This window comes from Lampetra planeri, chromosome 42 (genome assembly GCF_965212315.1).
Source record: "Lampetra planeri chromosome 42, kcLamPlan1.2.h2, whole genome shotgun sequence".
NCBI lineage: Eukaryota > Metazoa > Chordata > Hyperoartia > Petromyzontiformes > Petromyzontidae > Lampetra > Lampetra planeri.
The window spans coordinates 502,899-529,760 of NC_136148.1; the positions used below are offsets into that span (position 1 = coordinate 502,899).

Genomic DNA, 26,862 nt, shown 5'->3' on the forward strand with positions numbered 1-26,862 from the left:
TCCCCTGTCTCTCAATTTCATTTCAAGTATGCATCTTTCCACGCTTCTGTGTACTTTAAACATTTTTTTGGTTTGTATTCTTCATGGATGACCCGTGTTGTTTCTGAAGCGTACAGACCGGAGCGGGGTAGTGATCCAACGATGAACGACATTGTTATTATTGAGGCAAATCAGGAATGTTTCTTTTCACGATCAACTTCAGTAAAAAAAACACTCCGACGTGCTCTTGTCCACCCTCCTTATTACATCATTTCCACCCTGGTCACATTCTGACCCGGGCACGAGCATTATCCCGTGTTTTCTAGTTCGGTCTCTGTAATTCTGCCATAACGGCTTCGTGATTAGTTTTGCGAGACTTACATTTCTAAAATAAATAGAAAAACCTGTTACCCATTCGTGTGATTCGCAGTAATAGTGCACATTATCCACCAACAACGAGGACGTCACGGCACTCTCCATACGACACACATGGCAAACGACGGGCCGCTGTGCAAGTGCGCTAAAGCACGGAGCATCCAGCAAACAAACCAAGCACTCCCAAGTGTATACTTTTATTATTTTACACAAGTTAATACAAAAAAAGAAATAGACAAATATGGCAGGCGATTCTTGTGATTATTGTACATTGTAAATCAACAGCGCAAAGACTTATTTCCAGGCAAGTGAAAGGGCCAGGCTTCTCATTAAAAGCGTTGTTCGCTTCAGTCTGCGTGTTTTCCTTTGTTATAGCAAAAACATGTGCATTTGTCTCTACCATCAACCATGGGGCGAATCGCCACCCAGGGTGATTGATCAATGGGTTTTGGCCATCGCTCTCACGATAACGTGGCCTGGCCCAAAAGTGTCTGACCCCCCTGCTCAAGTGGACAAAGTAGCGGCACTCACAACTCCCCCTACCGCGTCTCGATGTACAAATGACACAAAGATCAGGCGTGATACACCCACCGACTCGGGTCAACCTTGAATCCACAAGCCTCGGTTAACTCTGAAAAATAAAAATGGTTAAGAATACGACTGTCATTGTCACGAGTGGCATTAGTGGCGGTAACACCCAACAATAATATTGCCTCTGGACACATTTCTCCAAGTCAGCCTCGGTCGACTATCAAAGTTGTGCGGTTTGCCGTGATGAAGTTCAACACGATTCCGGTACGAGATCTCGGAACAAATCAGCTCCTGCCACCCGGACACAGATGCCAATTCGTGGTCTGTCCGGATCAAACCAGGGCGCGTCTGACAACTCTTAACCGATAACATCAAACACGTTTGAGTGCACAATCACTCCCTCTAAGACGACCACGCATGCGTCACCATCTATACGCAGTGCCGGATTATCCTAGTAGCACAAGTAGTTACATATGTAGTAGCTACGGGCCCCGCACTTTCAAGGGGCCCGTGCTAAATGCTTTCAAGCTATCAATTCCGCTTCAGTAATTCTGCACTTGCTCTATTACTATAGTACTATACTGCCTCCAACTTTTATGAACGACTTGGTGTTTAAGGTTAGCGATTTGTCGTATTATCTGGCTGTATAGCAAATGAAAAAATACGATTACTTTTCTATGCAAGTTGAAAATCTGTGTTTTAAGATTTTTTTTTTTCATCCGGCACTGTCTACACGAAACCTACAAAATACCTCCATTCGTCTGTCAGTCACTCGCAAGGGCAATCTGCGTCGCACCGGGTTCGGCCAGGTCTCATTCTGACCACAAGAACCCCGGAGATCTTTGGTATTGAACTTGACGTGTGTACAACCTATGACCTCTCACCCTGGACCTCAGAAACGATCACCGGCGTGGCAATCGCGACGAGTGCTGTGCCGCCGTTGCACGTCGTAACGTCACGTGCGACGCAGAGTTGATGGAGGATCGTGTCACGGTGGAGCGGCGAGTCTGGTGCGTTTCATGCTCAGTGGAATCTGGTGAGTGGTGTCTGACGTCTGTGATGTTATCAGTGTCAGGTCAGCGTTTGGTGATTGTCAGGTGAGTGTAAGGTCACCCTGCCCACAGACTTCCCGTACAGATGGAACCATGAAGGCAGCCAGATTATTGGAAGCTACAGCTGCACTGGCAGCCTTCCTGTGCATCGAGATAGCTCGAAGTGCACGAAGTATCGGACGACATCTTGACAGCAGGGCACAGAGCAAAGTAAGCCACCTTGACTGCGCGACGGAGACACACTTGAGATGTTGATGCGGTAGAACTCGATCGACCAGACTGACCGTTCCATCCGATCCAAATTGCACGTCACGACAACCCACTCGCACACCCACTCACCCCCGCATTGCAGGCTATAACAAAGACAAAGATCCCCCGTATAGCCTTAACAGACTGTTGAGGCAAGTGCTGTTAGCGAGCACCTATGAAGGTCGGCATGACACACGAGGGGGTGGGTGGTCAACACCATGACCGGCCGCCTTTATCTCCCCAGCAGCTCCCCAGGCTACAACTCCACCCACCCACACACTCGCCCCACTCACCCAACTCACTCACCACACTCGCCCCACTCACCACGCTGTCGTTCACGACGCTTCTCTTTTTGCGTCTTCCCTCGTGAACTGCTCCACTTTGGAATTCCCTCCGGTTGGCACTTTTCCTAAACCATTGTAACAACTTCGCCCAATCCAAGACGCGTGTTCATTATTATCGTAAACTCTCGACGGTGCCATGTGTTGTTGTTGGTCGCTTGTCTTTGTGGACATTTGGCCTTGTGCTCGGCAACTATTCATAAACTTTGTACAAGGACTCCTCTACTTACGAACGTGTTAGGTTCCAGGGGTCTGTTCGTAAGTCGATTTGTTCTTAAGTCCGACTTTACTCCTGTCGATTCCAAACGTGTTGTTATGGCATGTACACTAAACAAGGAGAATGGCTTTAAAATTTGTATAATCTCCCGTAGATGTAGATGCCACTGGTACTTCACGTTCTACAGACGTTTGTTCGTATCTCTGAAAGTTCGTAAGTCGAATGCTCGTAAGTAGAGGAGTCCCTGTACACGTATGTTACTGTGTCTTAGCATAGTGGTGGTGTGTAGGTGGCGGTGTGTGGAGGCCTGGCATGTGAGATGTGTACTTGGGGTGCAAGGTCGTTGTGGTGTGAGGTGTCTGGGTAGTGTAGCATGGTGTCGAGTGGTGTGTAGGCAGGGTGGGTGGGGGTGTGGTGTTGGTAGGGTGTGGTGTGAGTGGGGTGTGGTGTAAATGGGATGTGGTGTAAATGGGGTGTGGTGTGGGTGTGGTGCTGTGTGGTATCTGGGTATTGTGAGGTGGATGGGAGTAATTTGGCAGTGTTAAGAATGCTGTAATAATGTTTTGGTAATTTCCCATAAAACCTATGAGACCAGGTATAATTAAATCCATATTCCAAGCAATCACCTACAGAGTTAGTACCGGAAATAAAAATACGAATGAAATCATATTTTACATCATCCCACACCTTATTTGAACCCTTGTAAAATGTCAATGATAAAAGTATGGGCCCTCTTGGTCAAATTAGTCATTAAGATTTATTTGCATGAATAATAATTCTAATTGGCAATATCATTATTTACAAACTGCTTACTGTTGAGTAGTTAGACTGCTCATCTCATTTACACTACAGACTTGTGCAGTAGTACAATGCACACGAACGTAAGCGCAAGACATTCAAATCGGGTCACCGCCTTTTCCCACGGTTGAACAAACCCAGCGATATTTCTCAATGAGCCTAAGGCCGATTATCAAAAACTGTGCCATACACATTGTAATAAAGTTCAATACAACTCTAGTACCAGCCAGACCTCGGTACAAATCATTTACCGGCGCGCAAACACAGACACCCGATTCCCGGACTGTTTGAGTAAAACCCGGACACAGGTGGCGACCCTGCACTGAATCCCCGAGCGAGACACAAAACAGCAAGGAACATGAACTGCAACATAAAAATCAACCACAGAACGAGCAAACGATGTCAACGACGACCAAACCCTGCAATTTGATTGGTGCCTTCCCCAAGAAATGCTCCACAGCATGCAGGCATCTCTCCACTTGGGCATCCCTGTGCTTTTCCCGCGTAAACGCAGACACGTGCCTCCGGCCTTGCGTTGTAGTGCCGGCAATGAGACTGCCGTGTGTCTGTCACCGGCGGTGGGAACGTGAGTGCAGAGGCGCTGGTGTGAATCCGACCCATTGCTGCTGCCCATTGATCACTACCGTTTCTCCTGTGCGGAAACATCGCGGCGCGGGAATAGGAAACGGTTCCGAAAAGTGTCAGAACACGCGTGTTTGGTGCTCCGGAAGCGCCGGTATGGCATACCGGCGTATACCGGCACATTTCCACCACCATTTGTCACGTATAAAAGGCGGAGTCTGAAATAGACAAGAGATTAAACGACTGCAGAGTAACAGCAGACTGGGCTTGGCACAGAATCCAGAGGATACAAATGGTCCAGTGACCTTAAACCACCTCGGGGCCACCGATCAGCGGGCCCTGACGTGAGCACGGCGGAGTCCCTTGTCCCACATCCATGGCGTCCTCTCTCGAGCGACGATCAGCCCTCGTCCGTCGAGTCGCTGGACTTGTCGCGGTGCGTGGGGCCCCCCGCCCCGGTGCCCATCATCGCCCCGTGCGGCGTGCCGCCCCCCGATCCGTCCTGGCTCGCCTTCCGCCGTTGTACCACCTTCTTCCTGGCGCGGGAGGCCGCTGCCAGCTCGTCGCCATCGCCGCCCGCCGCCTCGGAGTGGCCGCGGTGCGCGCCGCCGCCGCCGCTCAAAGCAAGTTCGGCGCCAGGGCCCGGCGCTCCCCGCTTCTCGTTCGTGCCTGCAGCGCACGCACGCGCACAGATGTCATTATTATTTTTCCGCCTGTGTACCCAGCAAAACCTCAACGAGTCTCAAGACCTTTTTCAGGAGGCTCCTGCTGAGTATATTGCAGTTGAGGGCCGACGAGCGCGTTGCGTTTCCCAGCCGAGTGATTTGCGAGTAATTTCTTTTTGGGGAATTTGACAAAAAGACTTAAGACCGTGGCACCGGTCCAACCGTGGGCCTTACCCGGCAGGGGAGCAAGCTGCTCGTGGGCTGGGTTGGTGAGGTTGTTGTTACGTTGGGACATCTGCTCGAGCTCGTTGTCGGTGTCCGTCCTCAGGTCGTCACCGGAGAGCTCACCTGCTCGGCACACAATGCGATGGACCAAGAAGTCAAGTGGCGATGCCGTTGCACCTGGCCTGCAATGTGCTTCTGGTGAATGCGCATATTTGCATGCAAATATATTTGTATCAGCGAGGTTGCGCATGGTTGCATGTGATTGTGTGTGGGTTGCATGTGATTGCGTGTGGGTTGCATGTGGTTGCGTGTGGGTTGCATGTGGTTGCGTGTGGGTTGCATGTGGTTGCGTGTGGGTTGCATGTGGTTGCGTGTGGGTTGCATGTGGTTGCGTGTGGGTTGCATGTGGTTGCGTGTGGGTTGCATGTGGTTGCGTGTGGGTTGCATGTGGCTGCGTGCCCTCGGGGGTGGCAGAGCGACTGCTGTGGCCCGGAGTGGCGCTGCTCTCCGATGGAGACCGTCCCTGGCCCAGGGACACGGAGTCCCCACTCTCCTCTAGAGATGCACAGAGGCACACAGGGACACGCATGGACAGGCAGGGACACACAGAGCAAAATAACGACATACAGGGACAGACGGCGACACACCAGGACACGCAGACATTACCCCACAGACAATACTACACAGGCATTACCTCCCATACAATACCGCACAGACAATACCCCACAGACAATACCCCACAGACAATACCCCACAGACAATACCCCACAGACAATACCCCACAGACAATACCCCACAGACAATACCCCACAGACAATACCCCACAGACAATACCCCACAGACAATACCCCACAGACAATACCCCACAGACAATACCATGTGCAGCAGAGGAAATAAAAATGTGTAACCCATGCAGACGAACGCAGGGACATGTGCATCGATCACAGTACTGAATACGCAGGCAAAGAGCCTCCTTCCCATATCTGTCCCTGCTAATAAAAGTATTTTTAACACATCCGATCAGCAACACGACCATCTCAGGAGTGCGTTACGTCAGCAGCATTCCTTCAACGCCGGCAAAAACTACTCCGAGCTGGTCTCCACCTGCAGCGTCTCGTCAGCAGTCAGGCTCTCCCGAATCACCGCTGACGAACTGCCAGACGCAAGTCGTGGCCAATCGTTTGGAGGCATCATTCCGCAAGCTCGGCAAAGCCTCACCCGAGGTCCAGCTGGGCTTGGGCCGTGGCGAGAAGGCCGGCTTGCCGAGGGGCGACGGCTTGCTTGGCGGCGTGGGCGACAGGGGCCCGCGGGGGCTGGTGGGCCCCACGGGACACGACGGCGTGACCTTGGCGGCGGCGGCGGCGGCGGCGGCGGCGTCGCGCGGGACGGCCACGCCGAGCCCCAGGCCCTCGGCCTCCGCTGACTTCTGGTTCTAGAAGGGACGAGAGGGCGGAGGAGGTGAGGGCGGAGGAGGTGAGGGCGGAGGAGGTGAGGGCGGAGGAGGTGAGGGCGGAGGAGGGGAGGGCGGAGGAGGGGAGGGCGGAGGAGGGGAGGGCGGAGGAGGGGAGGGCGGAGGAGGGGAGGGCGGAGGAGGGGAGGGCGGAGGAGGGGAGGGCGGAGGAGGGGAGGGCGGAGGAGGGGAGGGCGGAGGAGGGGAGGGCGGAGGAGGGGAGGGCAGAGGAGGGGAGGGCGTTCTCGAACGACGGGGACCGAGGACGCCGCGACCGCGACGGCCAACGAGGCGCAGGCAGCCGTGCCGCCAGCGACGGCGCGGTCGCGCGCCGAGCGGTGGAGCGAGCTCGCCGCTCGTTGCAGAGGTTCGCAGGTTGGATCCGGTTTGCATCCCGCAGGCCACCCCGGGCGCATTTAACTGTGAAATACTGCGTGGCGTCCGCATACCTGCCAACCCATACGGTTTACCCCGTATTCTTGTACAGGGAAATTGAGTTGACAGGTCCACACGGCGTACAGCCGTTTCGATACGAGCAAAAGAATGTGTCTATTTGTTTGTGTTTTCTTCCTTGTGATGGGACGTTGTAGGATGAACGTTGAGGTTTATAAGGGGCACGGGGTGACCAATAAGGTCTGAATTGGTCTGTAATACGGTAGGGCACTGATTAGGGGTTGACAGGTATGCGTCCGCTTCACGGTTGACTTTAAACATCGCATAATGCCAATCGTAGAAGTGTACGCCATTGTGTTCCAGGACAGTGGTCCAAATTTGCTGAATTTGAACGTGTACTGGATTGGAATAACGTTACCTTCCTTCTTTCACATTTCAAGGAGGCTCCTACCATAGCGGGACATTTAAGCATCGACAATCATCTCCTCAATGGGCAGCTGCAGAAGGACTGAGAGCTTGAGGGCACAGGCCCGAGTCAAAGTGATTGCCTTCGCAAATCACTTCTGCCTACGGCCCTGGTGGAAATTTCACATTCCTGCGGCTGTAGCAAGTTTTTGATCGTCCTCAAAAAGCGGTGCTCATTTTATCCACATCGGAGGAGATTGTGGGCCGATTCGACACCCAACCAAAAATGTGACCTCGTGACCTTCCGACCGCAAGCCGCCCGCCCGCCGAGCCATGAGGACGGGGGTCGCGACCCCACCTCACCCGCTGCTGGATGATGGCGCGTCTCTCCTGCTTGGCCTTCATCTCGGCCAGGAGGCTGCCCCCCATCACCGGGTAGCCTGGCGGGACACGTCGCGCTCCCGGGGGGCTTGGCTTGCTCGGCTCCGCCACCGCGGCGCCTTTGCCAGGCTCGATGGCCACTCCCCCGGCCCTGGCAGGCTCCGCGCTTCTCACGGCGTCCTCGGCGAACGGGTGCGGCGACCTGGGGAGGCAGGACGTGGAGGAATATCGACGCAGCCGACCGTGCTCTGCGGAGGGCTGTCCCCGTGTGCGAGAAGCGGAGCTGCAAATCTTAAGCGCGGCGCTACGGGGTCGGGACTGCGCCTCCTTTCGAGCGTTCGCCCAACGCGCCGCTCGCTGCCGCGATCGGTGCGTACAACCGCAGCACCGCGCGGGGGAGAGTTTTACGGGAGGAAATGCTCAATGCGCAGGAGCAGCCCAGAAAACCACACTTGGGCTTACACGAAGCTTTCTCTCGCTCCCAACAATTCACAGCTCCTCCACAAAGAACAGGATTTGGCCGAAGCTGGAAACCTGTTGCTGTATCTGGGGTGGAGTGACCCGGTTTGTACCACACTGCATGTGACAGGATTCAGCGTAAAGCAGCACTCACCTATTAAGCTCCAGCCACTCGTGGTCAGTCGCCTCCACATCGCTCGTCTATTGCTACTACCATGGTCACTGTTCCCGTTAACTTTACTTGTTAATTCCTCCACCCATGTTGAGGACTCGGTCTGGTAAATCACCGTTTCATCTTATTGACCCCACTGTGTTCAACCACCCCACTGCAGGTTACAACAAACACTCACCCCCACCCACTCACCCACTCACCCCCACCCACCCACTCACCCACTCACCCACTCACCCACTCACCCACTCACCCACTCACCCACTCACCCACTCACCCACTCACCCACTCACCCACTCACCACACTGCAGGTCACAATGATAATTATCTTTCCACTCCCATCACACGCTCTGCTCCACTGTGGAATTCCGCGCCATCACCCTCGTCCTCCGACCCCCAGGCCCTCATAATAAAAAAAATCGACTCCAGCCACGGCTGGAGTGGAGCGACAGCTGCGGAACGAAGGGGGGAGGGGGGGGGGGCCTCTGCCCCCGCGCGCGGCGCCCCTCTCTCACCGCTCTTCCTCCTCGGGCTTAGCGGCGCTTGGCGGCGCTTCCATCTCCGCGGCCTTCACCTCCGTCCTCGGGGCCTCCGCTGCGGGCTCCGCGGCCGGACCCGGGGCCGCGGCGCCGGCCGTGGGCCCGGGGCTGGGGGAGGCCTTGGAGCTGCCCCGTGGCCGCATGAACCCGAAGAAGCTCCCCTTCTTAGAGTCGCGCCGCTGCCTCTCGGAGGCATCGGCGTCCGTGGACTCGGCCCTCCGCAGCGAACCCCTCCTGCGGGGCCGCACGTCACCGGGGTTCAATCGTCGCGAGCGCTCTCCTTGAGAATACGTGGGGGCCGCAATACATTCTCGGCTACTACGCCCTTAAAATGATGCACTCCTGGGATGTCTCTGCCTGATGGGATGTGTGACAAAATAATGAGTTGTTTTGTTTATGTGCGGAGGGACAGATATGGGAAGGAGGCGTTTATTGTCAGCCTATTTATTTTGTAAATGAATCATCTTGTATTGGCGCCGTTGTCACAGCACAAGGCTGTGTGTGACGTGTGGTGTGGTGGCTGTGTGTGATGGATGTTGGGTGGTGTGTGGTGACTGTGTGTGATGTGCTGTGTGGTGACTGTGATGTGTGGGGGCTGTGTGTGATGGGTGGTGTGTGATGGGTGGTGTGTGATGGGTGGTGTGTGATGGGTGGTGTGGTGACTGTGTGTGATGTGCGGTGTGGTGACTGTGATGTGTGGTGGCTGTGTGTGATGGGTGGTGTGTGATGGGTGGTGTGTGATGGGTGGTGTGTGGTGGCTGGTGTGTGATGGGTGGTGTGTGATGGGTGGTGTGTGATGGCTGTGTGTGATGGGTGGTGTGTGATGGGTGGTGTGTGGTGGCTGTGTGTGATGGGTGGTGTGTGATGGGTGGTGTGTGATGGGTGGTGTGTGATGGGTGGTGTGTGATGGGTGGTGTGTGATGGGTGGTGTGTGGTGGGTGGTGTGTGATGGGTGGTGTGTGGTGGGTGGTGTGTGGTGGCTGTGTGATGGGTGGTGTGTGATGGGTGGTGTGTGGTGACTGTGTGTGATGGGTGGTGTGTGATGGGTGGTGTGTAGTGGCCGTGAGTAATGGTGCTGTGGGCGTTGTGCACGATGGGGGCTGTGCACCCGCTAGAGACGTAAACGCACTTGGAGGAGACTCGCGACACCTTCTTGGAGAAGAACTCATCGACTCCCTCGTCCACGCGTCCCATGATGCCGTTCTGCTCGCCCTCCTGAGACTCCGCGATGCCGCCCGTGCAGGACTGCGGCCACACACACACGCGCGTACACGCACACACACACACGCGCGTACACGCACACACACACACAACGCGCACACGCACGCACACACACACACATGCACACACACATGCACACATGCGCGTGCACGACGGCTCAACGACCACGTTGAGCCGGCACAGACACAACGCGTGTTCCGCACACAGCACAACTCCGGCAAGCATTTGCTCACATAGCCGGATCCCACTGGGTCGGCGGTGGAGGGGGGGGGGGGCACAGGCGGTGTTCCGTGCCGTGTCTACCGCTATCACAGAGAGGATCCAGAAATGGAGCTCGACCGGCCGGTGCAGTTGACCGCGTCCACTGTCACACCTTCCCCCCTCCATAGGACAGGCGGTGGAGACCGATGCCACAGGGGAATGCCAACCCCCGAACGAACGCTTGAAATCTGGGACTTGCCATTTGGTGACGACGCATCTGCCTGCCGAGTCGTCCCCGGAAAAAAAAGGCTTCTTAGCTCGGGGGGGAAAAAACTTCCGGTGGTTCCAATTCTGAGTGTGGACGCCTCGCACGTGACATTTCCCACCCATGTTGCTACGAGGGGGCGACGCGGGGAATTGCCGCTCACCGCCAGCCGCCCCAGCGGTTGCTTCTTGGCCCTGCGAGGCCGCCCCTTGGTCACGTGCTCCAGCTTGCGGCACTCCTCGGACGGTAGCTCGGCCAACGCGGCGTGAGGGCTGCGGTCCGCGCCGCTGCCGCCGCCGGGACTCTCCGGAGTCGCGGCCTCATCCAGGAGCGACGTCGGGGTCGGGGTCAGGGTCGTCTCCGTCGTGCTCGTCATGGCGACCGGGTCGATCTCAAACTCTGCGGAGAATCGAAAGTCGTTCGCGGGCGTTTCCACGCGGAGAGCACGGCTTCATTTGAACGCAAATCTTATTTTGTTATTCGGTGAAATATTTCATCACCGCGTTGCACCACCACATGCACCATCACCACGTTGCACCTACCAAATAACTTGGACACGGGGCGTAGTTTCCGGCTGTAGATGCTTTTCCGTTTACTTTTTGGGGTGAGCTGTGGCATGGACAGAGAGAGGGGAAGAACGTCATCACATGGCTTGCACAAGTCGTTAGGCAAGTGACGTTAGCAAACGCCTATGAAGGCCGGCATGGTGCATCAGGTGGGTGGTGTGGCCAGCCCCACAGCCGGCCACCTCTGTCTCGCAGCCCCTGATAATTACTGCGTAATGCATCAGGTACTGCAGTCATTTTAAGGTGGATTCAACTTAGGGAAGTGCAAAGGGTCAATGCAGATTTCCGCCACTAGGGTCTGGATCTTGTCCTGAGCAGACCAAACCCACGGTTCTCAGTCAGCCGAGGCCTATTGTCAAGACGGTACAGTTACAACTAAAATGAAGTTCAACACAATACCGGTACCATATCTTGGTACAAATTCATTATTTGCTGCGCCCAAAACACAGAGGGCGCCACGGTGGCGATGTGTTAACTACCTCGCCTGGTATACAGGAGGTTGTGGGTTCGATCCCAACCCTGACATCTGTATACTGTTTGCATGTCGCTCTCCCCGTGGTCGTGTGGATTTTTCTCCGGGTTCTCTGGTTTTCCCCCCTCCACATTTAGAATGAACATCACGCGTTTACAGCATTCGGCTGCTATAAATTTCCACGTGATGTTAAGCCACTGCGTTGGACTGCCATTTGTGATAGGACGCTTCTGAATAAGAGCTATAACATAGCTCAGTGGGCCTTACCTGGGGAAAAAATACCAATTCCTGGACTTGTCCCAAGTCAAACCAAGACAGACGGCCACCCTGTTCACCACTGATTTTGGCTGTCCCTGGGAACCAAACTCACCAGGCTCATAGCACAGTGGCACTAACCACTACCACTACTGCACATTTACACAAACAGCGGTCGTACCAGCCGAGGTGCACTTTGAGGCTACCACGTGAATTGTGCAAGGCGACGCTGGTAGGAGGTCACGGGACAGAGCCGGGTGGTGCCATGGGTTGATTGAGGACTGGCAGATGCACCACCAGTGCTGCCCACTGTGCCAGCTTGCTGTGTTTTAGCCACCCGGGGCTCAGATCGTCGCGAGCAGTGTTGAGTCAATCACAGTAACACGTGCACACTGCTTATGGACATGCAAGGTCTCAGAATAAAGCGGCTGAAGTTACTTACACTCGGGCAACAGAGCGTCTTCAGTGCCGAGTGTGACAGGGAAGCAGTGAGAAGAGGGAAAGAGAAAGAGACACGGCAACACAACACCGTCCCCTTACAGAAGAGTTAGACCAGGACAGTGCCGGCATCCACCCTCAAACATAGTCATCATCGGCATAATTCAACAATTCAGAATGTGCAGCGTGCGTAGTTGTTTTTTTCACTCTCACGAGACACAGAACGACGATTCAGAAGCGCGGGACAACCCACAGGCAAACGGGAAAGCAGCCAGAACCCGGCACCGTCCATTTTGGGCGTGTGGTCAAACTCCATTTGCTTCTGCGTGCAACTGCACGTCATTAAAAGTGCCGAGGCCTGGCAAGCTTACGTGTCTACGATAATCGAAAAGCATCATCTGGCTTCCCATGTAATATTGCAATTGGACGGCGTTGATCATAAATTGGCAATGAGCGACCACGGCACTGGGCGCTTTGATGGCGCCGTCTTTACATGAGCTCTGACGACACTTGGCTCGACTGGCGTAGGGGTTTAGCGCGAGATTTACGGTGAGGGCCTCGCATAGGGTGAGGGTTAGGGTGAGGTTAGGGGCTATGTCTGGGTTCAGAAAGAAGTGTGGTGAGGGTTAGGGTGAGGTTAGGGGCGATGTCTGGGTTCAGAGAGAAGTGTGGTGAGGGTTAGGGTGAGGTTAGGGGCGATGTCTGGGTTCAGAGAGAAGTGTGGTGAGGGTTAGGGTGAGGTTAGGGGCAATGTCTGGGTTCAGAGAGAAGTGTGGTGAGGGTTAGGGTGAGGTTAGGGGCTACGTCTGGGTTCAGAGAGAAGTGTGGTGAGGGTTAGGGTGAGGTTAGGGGCGATGTCTGGGTTCAGATAGAAGTGTGGTGAGGGTTAGGGTGAGGTTAGGGGCTACGTCTGGGTTCAGATAGAAGTGTGGTGAGGGTTAGGGTGAGGTTAGGGGCTACGTCTGGGTTCAGATAGAAGTGTGGTGAGGGTTAGGGTGAGGTTAGGGGCTACGTCTGGGTTCAGATAGAAGTGTGGTGAGAGTTCCTGTGACTGTTGGGTGAGGGTTCGGGCACCGTGCAGCTGTCCGCGTCCTCATGCCGCTCGGCATCGTGCGTCCCCGTGGCCTCGTCGCCGCGCCGCTCTCTCTCGTCGCCGCGACGCTCGCGCGCTCCCTCCTCCGGCGCGTCGAGCTCCTCCGAGTCTCGCCGCTGGGCGCGGGGGACGGGGCGTCCCGAGCGGTGCACGTGCTCACCCTGACGCACGCACGCACAGACACGCGCAGGGACAGATACATCGGTGAGGCTGTGCACCGCAGCGCGAGCCGGTCACCCCACCTCTCCCCCCGTCGTGTTTTCTGGGCTCCCCCACCACAAAGACCTCAAAGAAATGTTCATAAACTGCAAACCTCTTCCTTGGGGAATCGGAGGTCACGTCACAATCCCTTGCGGATGGCGATGAGGTGCGGTTGCTGCAAGTTACCGTCTTGATGGAATTGAAGAATGATTTGTAAATTTAGCTTTGGTCGCCGAGACCAGGCGATGTTGTGCTTGAATGGGGTTTCTTTGGTGGATGTCTGCCATCAGTGGAAGACACTGTTCCCTCGGGACCTCCGACACGAGCATGGTTTGGTGTTCCCGCTGTAGTTTTGTGGTGAATGAGTTTAACGGTGGAGAGGTTCCAAGCCCCCCCCCCCCCCCATACCTGTCCAGCATCCCATTAGCCACCGATGTGGCTGTGAGTGCCCTGAGGTTACGAGCTGATGAGCATCGGTCTTTCAGCTTTCTCCCCCCAAATATCACTTGCTCTCAATACACCACTGTTGCCATCTTAGACCATCAAGGAGGCGGGAGTTATTTTGTTATAGGTGAGGGCTGTTTTGATGCCCACACACTAAAATGAACTAAATTGTTTTTATTTTACTCCTTCAGAAGCGACTTGGCCACAAATGATGGATCAACGAAGTGGCTTATCACGTGAAAATTTACTGCAGACAAATACCCTAAACGTACGTTTCTAAAATGTGGAGGACCCGGAGAAAATCCACACGACCACGGGGAGAGAGACGTGCAAACTCCAAATATACAGCAGCAGGCGTCAGGGTCGGGACCGAACCCACAACCTCCTGTATACCAGGCGAGGTAGTTAACATCTCGCCATCCGTGGCACCCATGCACAGCGACGCATGGCGGCCAAGAGAGACGACGGCCGATGCTCGAGACGGCGAGAGACATTCAGGCGAAGGAGCGAACACGCCAGGAAGGACGCCCCGCCGCGGAGACGGAGCGACGAGGTGGATGGAGACGCGGGGAGGCCCCCGCATCCAGCGGGCAAACAGAGAACGGCTGCCGACGTCACGCGAAGAAGAACTCACCAGCCGATGCTGCGAGGTGGAGAGGCTGCCCAGGATCTCGTCCATGAGACGGTCGGAGAGGTGCGACGCCGTGGCGAGTTTCACCTCGCTGAGCGCGCACGGCAACAAGGACAAGGATCACCCGCGTGCCACCTTAACAAGCGGTTGGGGCAAGTGCTGTTGGCGAGCAGTACCTATGAACGCCAGCACGGCACATGTCATGTGCGCCATGTGCTTAGTTGAATCAGAATCTGAATATTTATCCTGGAGGAATCCGATGAGCTATAGAGCTCTTTTTCACGGTTGTCCAGTTGGGGCACGGGGTAAGAACGTTACAACAACAAACAGTACACAAACACGATAGAAGTGTGAAGTACAAGAAAGGTGATCCAATCACCCAAAGGACAGGGTGCCCTCGAGGACAATAAAGTCTCGGAGTACGCAAGCTCATTGCACGCGACTCGCTCGTACGCGACCGACCCCGATTCATACTCACACTTTGACTCGTACTTTTGCTACACGCACGGGGCGGGAAGCGAGGAGTCAAATCACCGCCGCCATCGTGAACGTGCATTTGACGGAGTGTAACTCATACCTGTCAACCCATGTAGTTTACCCCGTATTCTTGTACAGTTAAATCGAGTTTTCAGGTCCATACGGTGTACAGCCGTTTCATTACGGGCAATTTTTTTGTATATTTGTTTGTGTTTCCCCCTTGTGATGGGACTTTGTAGGATGGACGTTGAGATTTATAAGGGGCACGGGGTGACCAGTCAGGTCTGAATTGATCTATAATAAGGTAGGGCACAGATTAGGGGTTGACAGGTATTGCAAACACATACAAATAAAGCTAAACCATCGCCATCCTACCAGGACAAGCCCACTTTGAGTCTGGGTCGAACTATGCTAGGGTCAGGGAAAGCACAGGGCCGAGTTCAGACAATCGTCACCGGTGTTGGCCTTGAGCAGGAATCGAACTCGGCTCGCTGGGTTCGTGGCGCAGCGCGCTAACCGCTGCACTACCGCTCCCCAGCACCACGCACGCACGGACACGCACGTGGTCAATCGTGACAAAGTGCGGGATACCTGATTTTATTGAGGATGTCGGCGGCGGCCTGCGTGAGGAGGACCTTGCGGACGAAGTCTTGCGGCACGGAGACCTTCCCGGCGCTGGACGCGCGTAGCTCCTCGCGCATCTCCCCGCCCGGCCTCATCACGTGGGGGCACAGCGCCTGGGCCGCGTCCAGCATCGAGTCCAGCAGCGTCTACCGGGCAGCCCCGCAATCACGCCAATCGTGCCGGCCAATCAGGGCAATCTCAGAAATCGATGAGCGCAATCTTGGCAATCAATCAGGACAATCTCGGCAATCGATGAGGACAATCTCGGATATTCAATCAGGGGAAATCAATTAGGGCAATCACGGCAATCACACAAATCATGCCAATCACATCAGGTCTCTGGGTTCGTAGCGCAGTGGGCCAACTACTGTGCCACCACTCCCCACATGAACTCGCGCACACACACGCACCGATACACATGCGCACACACACGCACCGATACACATGCGCACACACACGCACCGACACACATGCACACACACACGCACCGACACACATGCGCACACACACGCACCGACACACATGCGCACACACACGCACCGATACACGTGTCAGGACACCAAAGGAGGATGCTCGGTTATTAGGGCTGGCGCTCTCGCGGAGTAATTAGCCGACTCTGCTGTTTGAATACATCGCTGGGAGCCTGCTGCTACCTCGGCTGTGAGCCAGGCGAGCTCTGATTGGCCGATTTGTCAGCATATTTGAATAGCGAAAGGTGGGAGGATTCGATTCTGCCGAATGGCCGAGGGAAGATTGTGTGCGTCCACGTCATCTCAGACAATGCCCACCTGTGTCTGATGAAGACATTAACCACCTCGTCATGGCCCTATACACAATGTACATGTACATTGTTGCGTGCTGTGCTGTGGGGCTTAGTGGTGTGCTACGTGGTGTGTCTTGCATTGTGTGCTGTGGGCTTAGTGGTGTGCTACGTGGTGTGTCTTGCATTGTGCTGTGGGGCTAAGTGGTGTGCTGCGTGGTGTGCTGCGTGGTGTGCTGCGTGGGGCTGCGGGGCTGCGTGGTGTGCTGCGTGGTGTGCTGCGTGGTGTGCTGCGTTGTGTGCTGTGGGGCTTAGTGGTGTGCTATGTGGTGTGCCGCGTGGTGTGCCGCGTGGTGTGCCGCGTGGTGTGCCGCGTGGTGTGCCGCGTGGGGCTGCGGTGGAGAATCCCGCGTCACCTCCAGCTGCTTCTCGACAACCACGGTGAGCTCTCCGGCCATGAGCTCCAGCTTGGCCTGAATGGGCGACCCGCGGGCGCCGCTCTCTCCGTACCACGCCTCGGCACCCACGTGGTACAGGTTGGGCAGCAACTACGGGGGAGGGGGGGGGCGAGACACGCACGGCGTCGCGACGTGAGCGATCGCTACGCGGCAGACGCACGCGAAACGGAGCGGCGATCGCCGTTGTGGGGTCCGTGGGCCCGCGGTATCCGGCTTTGTTGTGGCAGTAGAGAATGGAGCAAGTCTTCCGTTGACTCCCCCCACAAAGAGGGGTTGGGTTTGCGCGTGCCCCGGCATTGCCGTGATTGGTGGAGATTTCCTGCCGCTCGAGTGGGCACCAAGATGGTGGTCACCTGTTCGCAGCCCTGAGCCAATGGTGGAAATTCCTCATTCCTATGGCGGGGGGTGGGGGAGATTAATCCGTACGACAACCAACGACCGAGGCGATAACCTCAGCAGGCGAGTGACGGCCGGGAGACTTGTGCCGGGCGGGCGATGAGGGGGGGGGGGGGTGAACTGACCGTGCGCGCGTTCTTGGCGTCGCGCACCAGAGACTCGGCGGTCCTGACGTCATCCCGAGCGCTCTCCGCCTGAACGCTGCGCAGGGAGTTGAGGTGATCTCTCACCTTGACGCACATGCGGTCCACCATCTGTGAGCCAACACCACGGCACGCGGGGGGGGGGGGGGCATGGCAGGGTTGTGCGCAGCGTCCACGTGTGTGTGCGTGTGTGTCATAGGTGCTGCCGCTTGCTAACAGCACTCGTCCCCAACAGTCTGCTTAGGCTATATGGGGCATCTTTGTTTTTGGCATTTACACTCGCGCGGACACGCGGACACGCGTGTCCGCGTGGAAACGTTTCCACACGCGTGTGCGCGTGGAAACGTTTCCACACGCGTGTGCGCGTGGAAACGTTTCCACACGCGTGTGCAGATCCGCGGGGGCGAGCGGGCGCGGAACTCGGCCACGCGCGTCGCGGGCGGCGATTGTGGCCGGGCGGGGGCCGCTGTTCGCGGGCCGCCCATTAGTGTTTGTGTTTCTGTTTTCATTAAACTTTTACAACACAATGGCCGAGCACGGGCTGAAAGGTCCGAAACATCGAATTTGCAACAGGAAACGAGTCAAGGTGGTGGTGTTTTATTGCGTGAGGGTACCGATTTATGAGACTGGGATAAAGAGACAGCGGATGGGGATTTTCCCATACTGCGGCGGTGCGATTAAACCATGGGAATCAGAATATTCATTGGGGGAATCCGATGAACCAAGAATCTCTCCGTGTTTTTTTTACGGATGCCCGAGTATTTTCACAGACGTCCTCTCTGCGTCCAACCGTGAACGCCGTCTACTTCCGAGTGGATGTTCAAGATCCCGAGACGTAATTCGTGAGGATTGGAGGCAACCCACGTGCCGGCGTCACGGTCCGAGGTGACGAAAATAAAGTTTCATTTACCTGGTAAATACACGACAATAGCGGAGACGTTGCATCGTAGTGCAGCGTCATGCGCGCAAGCGGCCATCTCGCACCGTTGCTGCAGTTTGCGGCACGCGCAGGGATTTTTGCACAGAGGTGCGGGGGGAAAACGACAGCGCCAGCGAGAAGGAAGGCAACCAGAAGCGGTACCAACAATTGCCCAAGCTCTGCGGTCCTACATTGGGTTGCAAGGCCAACTCCGTCAGTGAGCGCTCGTGCTCTCAATGTGCAGCGCACTGGCGGCGGCTTCCCTCGCGACAGCCTCGCGCCGTCGTTCTCGCGGCCAATCCGTGAACAGCGCCGACGGCACCGTTTGGGAATCAGGGAATTGTGATGCGGCGGACTCCGTTCCAACGGGACGAGCGACGCGGCGCACGGACAACAACCGCCGAGAGCAAGGGAGCTGAAGACGCGGTGAACATTGCCGAGAAACCAAGGGAGCTGCCACACAATCTCGGGTTAGCACAGTCGGCTACGCACGGCGCGAAAGAAGTTGGACGCACGCAGAGGTGTAACCGTCAGGAGCGCGCCGGACTTGCAATCCAGATGTAGCCGTTTCGATTCCATCTCCCGGTGCGGCAGGTGAAACAATGGGGCCACATTTTCATGAATCGACCCCAGCCACCCTCTCTCCACCCAGCGGTAGAGACGGTCAACAACCACAGTTGAGCCGATTGGCAGGTCGCGAGTTGTGGGGCAAATTGTGGCGACGGCCACCCCCCTCCCAAGCCGCATCACGTGGAGAGCAATCACCCCCCAGGTGGCGGCCGCTCTCCCCGGCGGCGGTGTGAGCGAGACATTGCAGGGGCCCGCGCGCCTTTAACCTCTCAGCCGAGACACGAGGGCCAAACGCACCACGACGCGGTCACCGTGCGGCTTGGCACGTTCGCGCGAGCCAGTCGGTTGCGTGCATTCGCTGCGACACCGCACTGGAATCGGTTACCGCTTCCTGGCCTTGGGAACCGGTAACCGATTTCCCAGGTTGCGGGTTGCGGTCGAACGCCGCCGCCGCTGCCGCCGGTGACGGTGAAGCCGGAGGAGAGGAGTGTGACGATGGCGAGGAAGGGGGGGCGGGGGGGGGGCGACCTGCTGCGACGTGCTCGTCACGATGCCCTGCTGCAGCCGGTACGCTTGCTCGGGGGAGAAGCGCCGACTCTCGTGGTTCCGCAGCAACACGTTCTCGATCTGCACAGACGCAAGCGCACACACACACACAAGTACATACACACACACGCACACACACGCACAAGTACATACACACACGAACTCGGGTCGCCGCCGGGTTCGTAGCGCTAGGTAGCGCTAGGTAGCGCGAGGTAGCGCCAGGTAGCGCTACCTGGCGCTAGGTAGCGCCAGGTAGCGCCAGGTAGCACCAGGTAGCGCTTGGTAGCGCCACCGCTAACCCACCTTCTGGAGGGCCTCTTCCGTTTTCTCGGGATTCGCTTTCAGGGCCACGGAGGCGTCATTCACCGGGGTCGGCATGTACCGCAGCGTGTAGTTCCTGCTCACATGCATGACGCGTGTACGCACACACACGTGGACACGCGCACAACAAAGACAAAGATCCGCCATATAGCATGAACAGCCTGTTCGGGCAAGTGTGGTTTGCGAGCACCTATGAAGGCCGGCACGGCACACGAGGGTGTGGGTGACCAGTACCACGCCCGGCCGCCTTTGTCTCCCTCTAGTAGCTTTATGCATCGCACCAGGTACTCATTTGAAGCTGAGTCAACCGAGGGGAGGCCCAGAACCGGTTCAGATAATCGTCACTGGTGTTGGCTACCGCTCATCACACACACGCGCGCGCATGGGCACACAAGTGCGCACGTACGTACGCACACGCATGCACACACGCATGCACACACGCATGCACACACGCATGCACACACGCATGCACACACGCATGCACAGACGCATGCACGCAAAGAGAGATCCCCCCTTATGACCCTACCAAGACTGTTTGCGAGCAGCAGCTACGAACGTGGACTTCCCCCCACTGGGAAGTGTGAGCACCGATGCCTCATTGCTCAAATGGCAGCGGCAGGATCTCGTGTTGGCGACGCACGGTGCACGGACATCGCGAGAGTGGCGGCAGAGTGGGGCTTGTGCAGGAGGGGGCCGGATGTGACACGGGCAGGGGGGGTCAGGACACGGATGTGACACGGGCAGGGGGGGACAGGACACGGATGTGACACGCACAGAGAAGACAGGACACGGATGTGACACGCACAGAGGAGACAGGACACGGATGTGACACGCACAGAGGAGACAGGACACGGATGTGACACGCACAGAGGAGACAGGACACGGATGTGACACGCACAGAGAGGGCACAGGACACGGATGTGGTACGGACAGAGGAGACGTACTTCTCCAGGGCTCCCGCCACATCCTGGAAGCCTTGTGCGGTCGTGTTGTTTTTATCCCAGATCACAGTCCTGCGCACAGGGCGACAGCGGAGCGAGGGTGAGCGCACCTCAACAGCAGCGGCACACTCGGTGGCAGAGTGGCAGGGCCCGAGTCACTCTCCGTGGGTTCTATCCATCGGTGGAAAATGTCAACGGAGAAGTTCCGGTATGAATTCGGCATCGAGTTTTGGGTTAGGCCACGTAAATGATCCGACCAAATTTGTGTCGTTAATACCCTCCACCACCCGACATGGTCAAACAAATTAAATGGGCAGGCAGTGAACAAGCGTTTGACAATTCGCCGATTATTATTTTTCCAGCTCAGTCACTCACTTAGTCACTTGCCTACTGACTAAAGTCATTCACTCACTCACTGTGGGAGAGTTGGAGAACAATCTTCACAAATAAATTTAGCAGCGGATTAGATTCGTGACGTTTTGCTTGAACCCGAATCAAACATGCTCAGGGAAATATCCAGGAAGTCAGAATAACCGTGTCACCTAACCCGGCTTTTTCACAGCAGGAATCACGAGCTCACATGAACAACCAATCACATTTAAACGGGACAATAATCCATTCTAATTAATAAACACCCAACGATACTGATTAGGACTCGTCGGTGTTACTGGTCTGTAGGACGGCGTCATTAAGTTTGACCGAATCTCAATAAACGAAGTGAGTGAAACCGATTGGTCCAGCGGCTCGCGCTTGCTGCCATTTTTTCCCCATCTGCAGAAAAAACATCTCGGTGCAGGGATCGGAACCACCCAGAAAAGTGTGCCGGTACGCACCCGTGGTGTTTTGGAAACGCCGGCACGGCGAACCAGCCGATCAAAGATGTCCGTTGCCAATGCCGCCAGGATTGAGTCTGTTTGGCACTAGAGCGGGAGACTGTTTTGCGAGTAGCAGGCAATGTCGGTTTGGCGCAGGCCGCGAGATGGCCAGAAGAGGGGGCAGCAAAGCAGCGGATTCTTGAATCTGTGTGGAGCTTTACTAAAAAAAATCAAACTAAACCATTTTTATTTGACCAGGTAAGGCCCACTGAGCTACGTGGCTCTTTTTCAGAAGCGACCAGGCCACAAACGATAGCTCAACGAAGTGGCTTATCATCGTGTGGATATTTATAGCAGCCAAATACTCGAAACGCATGATGTTGATTCTAAATGTGAAGGGAAGAACCCACATGACCACGGGGCGAACGTGTAAACTCCAAACATACAGACGTCAGGGTCAGGATCGAACCCACGACTTCCTGTATACCAGGCGAGGTAGCAAACATCTCGGCGCCACGCCCGCTTGTGAGTGTCGCCCCCCGCCCCCGCCCCCTGCCATGCGTGGTGGGGTTCCTCCGGGGCACCGTCGCATCGCGGCACATTCCCGCCACTGGCCGTAGGAAGAGCGGACGGACGCAAGGGGAGAAGGGGGACGCGCCGGCAAGCGCGCGAGAGAACGGGCCTCAGCTTGGTGTTGATCTGCAGGGCCTTGGCCAGCATCTTGGCCCCGATGTCGCCCATGCTGTTCCCGCTGAGGTCGACGCGCGTCAGCGACGTGTTACTTCCCAGGGCGTTGATCACGATGGTGAGGTCCGCCTTGAGCTTCGAATCCGCCAAGGACAACGACTGCAGAGGCTGCGGACGGCACCGAGCCGCAGCAGCAGCAGCAGCAGTAGTAGTAGCAGCAGCAGTAGCAGCAGTAGTAGTAGTAGCAGCAGTAGTAGTAGTAGCAGCAGTAGTAGTAGCAGCAGCAGCAGTAGTAGTAGCAGTAGCAGCAGCAGCAGTAGTAGTAGTAGCAGCAGCAGTAGCAGCAGCAGTAGTAGTAGCAGCAGCAGTAGCAGCAGCAGTAGTAGTAGTAGCAGCAGTAGCAGCAGCAGTAGCAGCAGCGGACAAAGGCAGCGATCGCCCGTGTCGCCTCAACAGGCGGCCGAGGCAGGTGCTGCTAGCAAGCACCTTTGAAGGGCCGGCACGGCGCACGAGCGGGTGGTGTGGCCAGCGCCACACCCCGGCCACCTTTTGTCTCATCATTACCGATGTTTACGCAGTGCACCGGGTACTCGTGTAAGGCTGAGTAGACATAGAGGAGGACCAAAACTGGTTCAGACATCCATCACTGATATCCAGGAGTGAGGATAAAAAATCGAAAGAGGCTCGTTAGCTTCATCGTGCAGTGCACCAATCACGACTTTCATGGTTCCCCACCCAAGCTACCACAACACCACGCATACACACACACGCACACACCACGGGTACACACACACACACCACACGTACACACACACACACACCAGGCAACACGTGTGTTGTGCGTGCACACACACCACACATGCACACACACCACACATGCACACACACACGCACACACACACACAAACACCACGCACACCGCGCACACACACACACCACACATGCACGCACGCACGCACACACACACCACACACACACACTACGCACACACACCACGCACGCACACAAACACCACACATGCACGCACACACACCACCCGTGCACACGACACACCACGCGTGCACACACACACACGCCACACACACATGCGCACCGCCACCCATACATACACACACACGGGTGTGAGGGGGTTGGGTCAAAGTTCACACGTACCGAGTCTTCGTCCTGGATCATCTGCACAATGTTATCCAGAACTGGTCCCACGTTCCTGCAAGAGACAAACACGTTGTACGTTTGATGCGGAGGAGGAGCAGACGTGGGCAGGAGGCACATCTGCCTGCTCAGCTTACGTATTACAGTCAACGTGTATTATGTATTATTATGTATTACTATGTATTAGTATGTATTATTACGTATAATTATGTATTATTATGTATTAGTGTGTATTCTTACGTAGTATTATGTATGAGTATGTATTATTTTGTATTATTGTGTATTATCATGTATTATGTATTAGGGTCTCAGAGTGCGCGGGGGTTGGGTTTCGTGTACCTCCGCGCAAGCGCGCAATTCGCCCCTGTCCTACGCCGAGTGTCTCATCATGAACAGAAGCACGAGAGAGAGATGTGGAAACTGTCCCGTCCTGTCAAGACGCGCGCCGCCCCGGGCTGAGACGACAAATGGGGAGTAACTCACTTGGGCTTCATGTTGCTGAAATTCCTGCCCAGCGCCAAATGCTTGATGGAGCGGTTCTTGCACAGCCAAACGGTTAGCGTGGCCAGGTCGGACTCCAGGCCTGCATAGCAACACGCAGCGACACACAGAGACACACAGAGACACACAGAGACACACAGAGGCACACAGAGACACACAGAGACACACAGAGACACACAGAGATACACAGACACACAGCGACACACAGAGACACACAGAGATACACAGCGACACACAGAGACACACAGAGACACACAGCGACACACAGAGACACACAGCGACACACAGCGACACACAGAGACACACAGAGACACACAGAGACACACAGACACACAGCGACACACAGAGACACACAGCGACACACAGAGACACACAGAGACACACAGCGACACACAGAGACACACAGCGACACACAGCGACACACAGAGACACACAGCGATACACAGCGACACACAGAGACACACAGCGACACACAGAGATACAGAGATACACAGCGACACACAGCGACACACAGAGATACACAGCGACACAGAGATACACAGAGACACACAGAGACACACAGCGATACACAGAGATACACAGCGACACACAGAGACACACAGAGACACACAGAGACACACAGCGACACACAGAGATACACAGAGACACACAGCGACACACAGAGACACACAGCGACACACAGAGACACACAGCGACACACAGCGACACACAGAGACACACAGCGACACACAGAGACACACAGAGACACACAGAGATACAGACACACAGCGACACACAGAGACACACAGCGACACACAGAGACACACAGAGACACACAGAGACACACAGCGACACACAGAGACACACAGAGACACACAGCGACACACAGAGACACACAGCGACACACAGCGACACACAGCGACACACAGAGACACACAGCGACACACAGAGACACACAGCGACACACAGAGATACACAGAGATACACAGCGACACAGAGACACACAGCGACACACAGAGATACACAGAGATACACAGAGACACACAGAGACACACAGCGACACAGAGATACTCAGAGATACACAGCGACACACAGAGACACACAGAGATACACAGAGATACACAGAGACACACAGCGACACACAGAGACACACAGAGACACACAGCGACACACAGAGATACACAGAGATACACAGCGACACACAGAGACACACAGCGACACACAGAGACACACAGCGACACACAGAGACACACAGCGACACACAGCGACACACAGAGACACACAGCGACACACAGAGACACACAGAGACACACAGAGACACACAGAGACACACAGAGATACACAGAGACACACAGAGATACACAGAGACACACAGCGACACACAGAGATACACAGAGACACACAGAGACACACAGCGACACACAGAGATACACAGAGATACACAGAGACACACAGAGACACACAGCGACACACAGAGATACACAGAGATACACAGCGACACACAGAGACACACAGCGACACACAGAGATACACAGAGACACACAGCGACACACAGAGACACACAGAGATACACAGAGATACACAGAGACACACAGAGATACTCAACACACAGAGACACACAGCGACACACAGAGACACACAGAGATACTCAACACACAGAGACACACAGAGACACACAGCGACACACAGAGATACTCAACACACAGAGACACACAGCGACACACAGCGACACACAGAGACACACAGAGACACACAGCGACACACAGAGATACTCAACACACAGAGACACACAGCGACACACAGCGACACACAGCGACACACAGCGACACACAGCGATACTCAACACACAGAAACACACAGAGACACGCAGAGACACACAGCGATAAAAGCGACATTGTTGTTTTACCACCGTGAATGGGGCTCTGACTCCCCCCGGCACGACGGGGGCTGTGCACACGGCTCCTCACCATTGTCGGACACGTCCAGGCTGCTGATGTTGTGGACATCGGCGATGCACCCTTCCAAAACTTGTGCACCCGCTGACCTCAACTTTAAAAAAAAAAAGTAGCTAGTTTAATGAACGAAACATCACGCGAATAAAAACACAGCGTTACATTAAAACCGGCAGCATGACGGAGCGATCATTGCGGCTACTCTACTGCTCTCACGTGCTAGGAGGAAGGATCACCGGCCAAAATATCCCCGATTATATATTTAAACTTTCAGGGTCACACCGTTACTGATGAATGCGTCGAGCTGTTTGTGTTGTACTTGATTGTGCACCACTGCCGAGGGAGCAGCATCACCAAATAAATGTTTTGTTATTCATTTAGTCACGGGAAAGGAAGACGCAAAATAATTCACAGCCTCCCTGCCAAACCACTGCCGGGTGAAGGCCTCCTCGGGGCAGCACCGTCTCCCACGGTGCTGCAGCGAGGAGCTCCAGAGAGCTTGCCCCCTGTGGGCGGAGTGGGCGCCAGCCCCGACTCGGCACACTTGCGCGCCGCTTAAGCGGCGGATCGTCCCCAGGCCGTTTCAGACATACAAGCAGCGGGGGGGGGGGGGGGGTCTCCGAATCCACAAAACGCAAACGACGATGTCGGGATACTCACACAGTGACCCAGCTGAGCAGTGGGGAGAGGCAGGCGGCAGGCAGGCAAAGTAGGAGGCACATGCGCACACACCCAGCGGCGGTTATCAGAGTGTCAAGTAGCAGGCACCGCACAGAGAGGCGGTTATCAGAGTACCAAGTAGCAGGCACCGCACAGAGAGGAAGAAGGTGAGGAGGGGCATTTTCTCCATGATTGGAACGATCAGGGACTCCACCAAACTGCAATAACATCAGCCGCACAACACCGATGGGTGCCCAATACAGCAGGCGCATTCCCGCAGACGACTTCACTCAGCTACCCCAATACCAAAAGGCGTGATGGTGGCTAGGAGATGTTCACTACCTCGCCTTGTATGCAGGAGGTC

General features: G+C 55.6%; 1 protein-coding gene across 1 annotated transcript in view; it reads right to left on the reverse strand.

Annotated features, from left to right (window-relative positions):
- Nucleotides 1-535: 535 nt before the first annotated feature.
- CARMIL1 (capping protein regulator and myosin 1 linker 1) overlaps nt 536-26,862 on the reverse strand; it is a 49,524-nt gene continuing 23,197 nt past the window's right edge. Inside the window, exons 18-38 of the mRNA XM_078613685.1 lie at nt 25,854-25,935; nt 23,890-23,989; nt 23,407-23,461; nt 22,250-22,422; nt 20,756-20,824; nt 19,794-19,887; nt 19,473-19,571; nt 17,438-17,566; nt 16,875-17,006; nt 15,666-15,844; nt 14,601-14,688; nt 13,303-13,482; nt 11,040-11,106; nt 10,661-10,896; nt 9,940-10,055; nt 8,787-9,044; nt 7,626-7,845; nt 6,233-6,446; nt 5,474-5,569; nt 5,024-5,137; nt 536-4,793 (exon numbers count right to left, since the gene is read on the reverse strand). Of these exons, the coding sequence (XP_078469811.1) occupies nt 4,525-4,793; nt 5,024-5,137; nt 5,474-5,569; nt 6,233-6,446; nt 7,626-7,845; nt 8,787-9,044; nt 9,940-10,055; nt 10,661-10,896; nt 11,040-11,106; nt 13,303-13,482; nt 14,601-14,688; nt 15,666-15,844; nt 16,875-17,006; nt 17,438-17,566; nt 19,473-19,571; nt 19,794-19,887; nt 20,756-20,824; nt 22,250-22,422; nt 23,407-23,461; nt 23,890-23,989; nt 25,854-25,935 (2,970 nt within the window). The 3' untranslated portion in view covers nt 536-4,524. The remainder of the gene's footprint in view (nt 4,794-5,023; nt 5,138-5,473; nt 5,570-6,232; nt 6,447-7,625; nt 7,846-8,786; nt 9,045-9,939; nt 10,056-10,660; nt 10,897-11,039; nt 11,107-13,302; nt 13,483-14,600; nt 14,689-15,665; nt 15,845-16,874; nt 17,007-17,437; nt 17,567-19,472; nt 19,572-19,793; nt 19,888-20,755; nt 20,825-22,249; nt 22,423-23,406; nt 23,462-23,889; nt 23,990-25,853; nt 25,936-26,862) is intronic.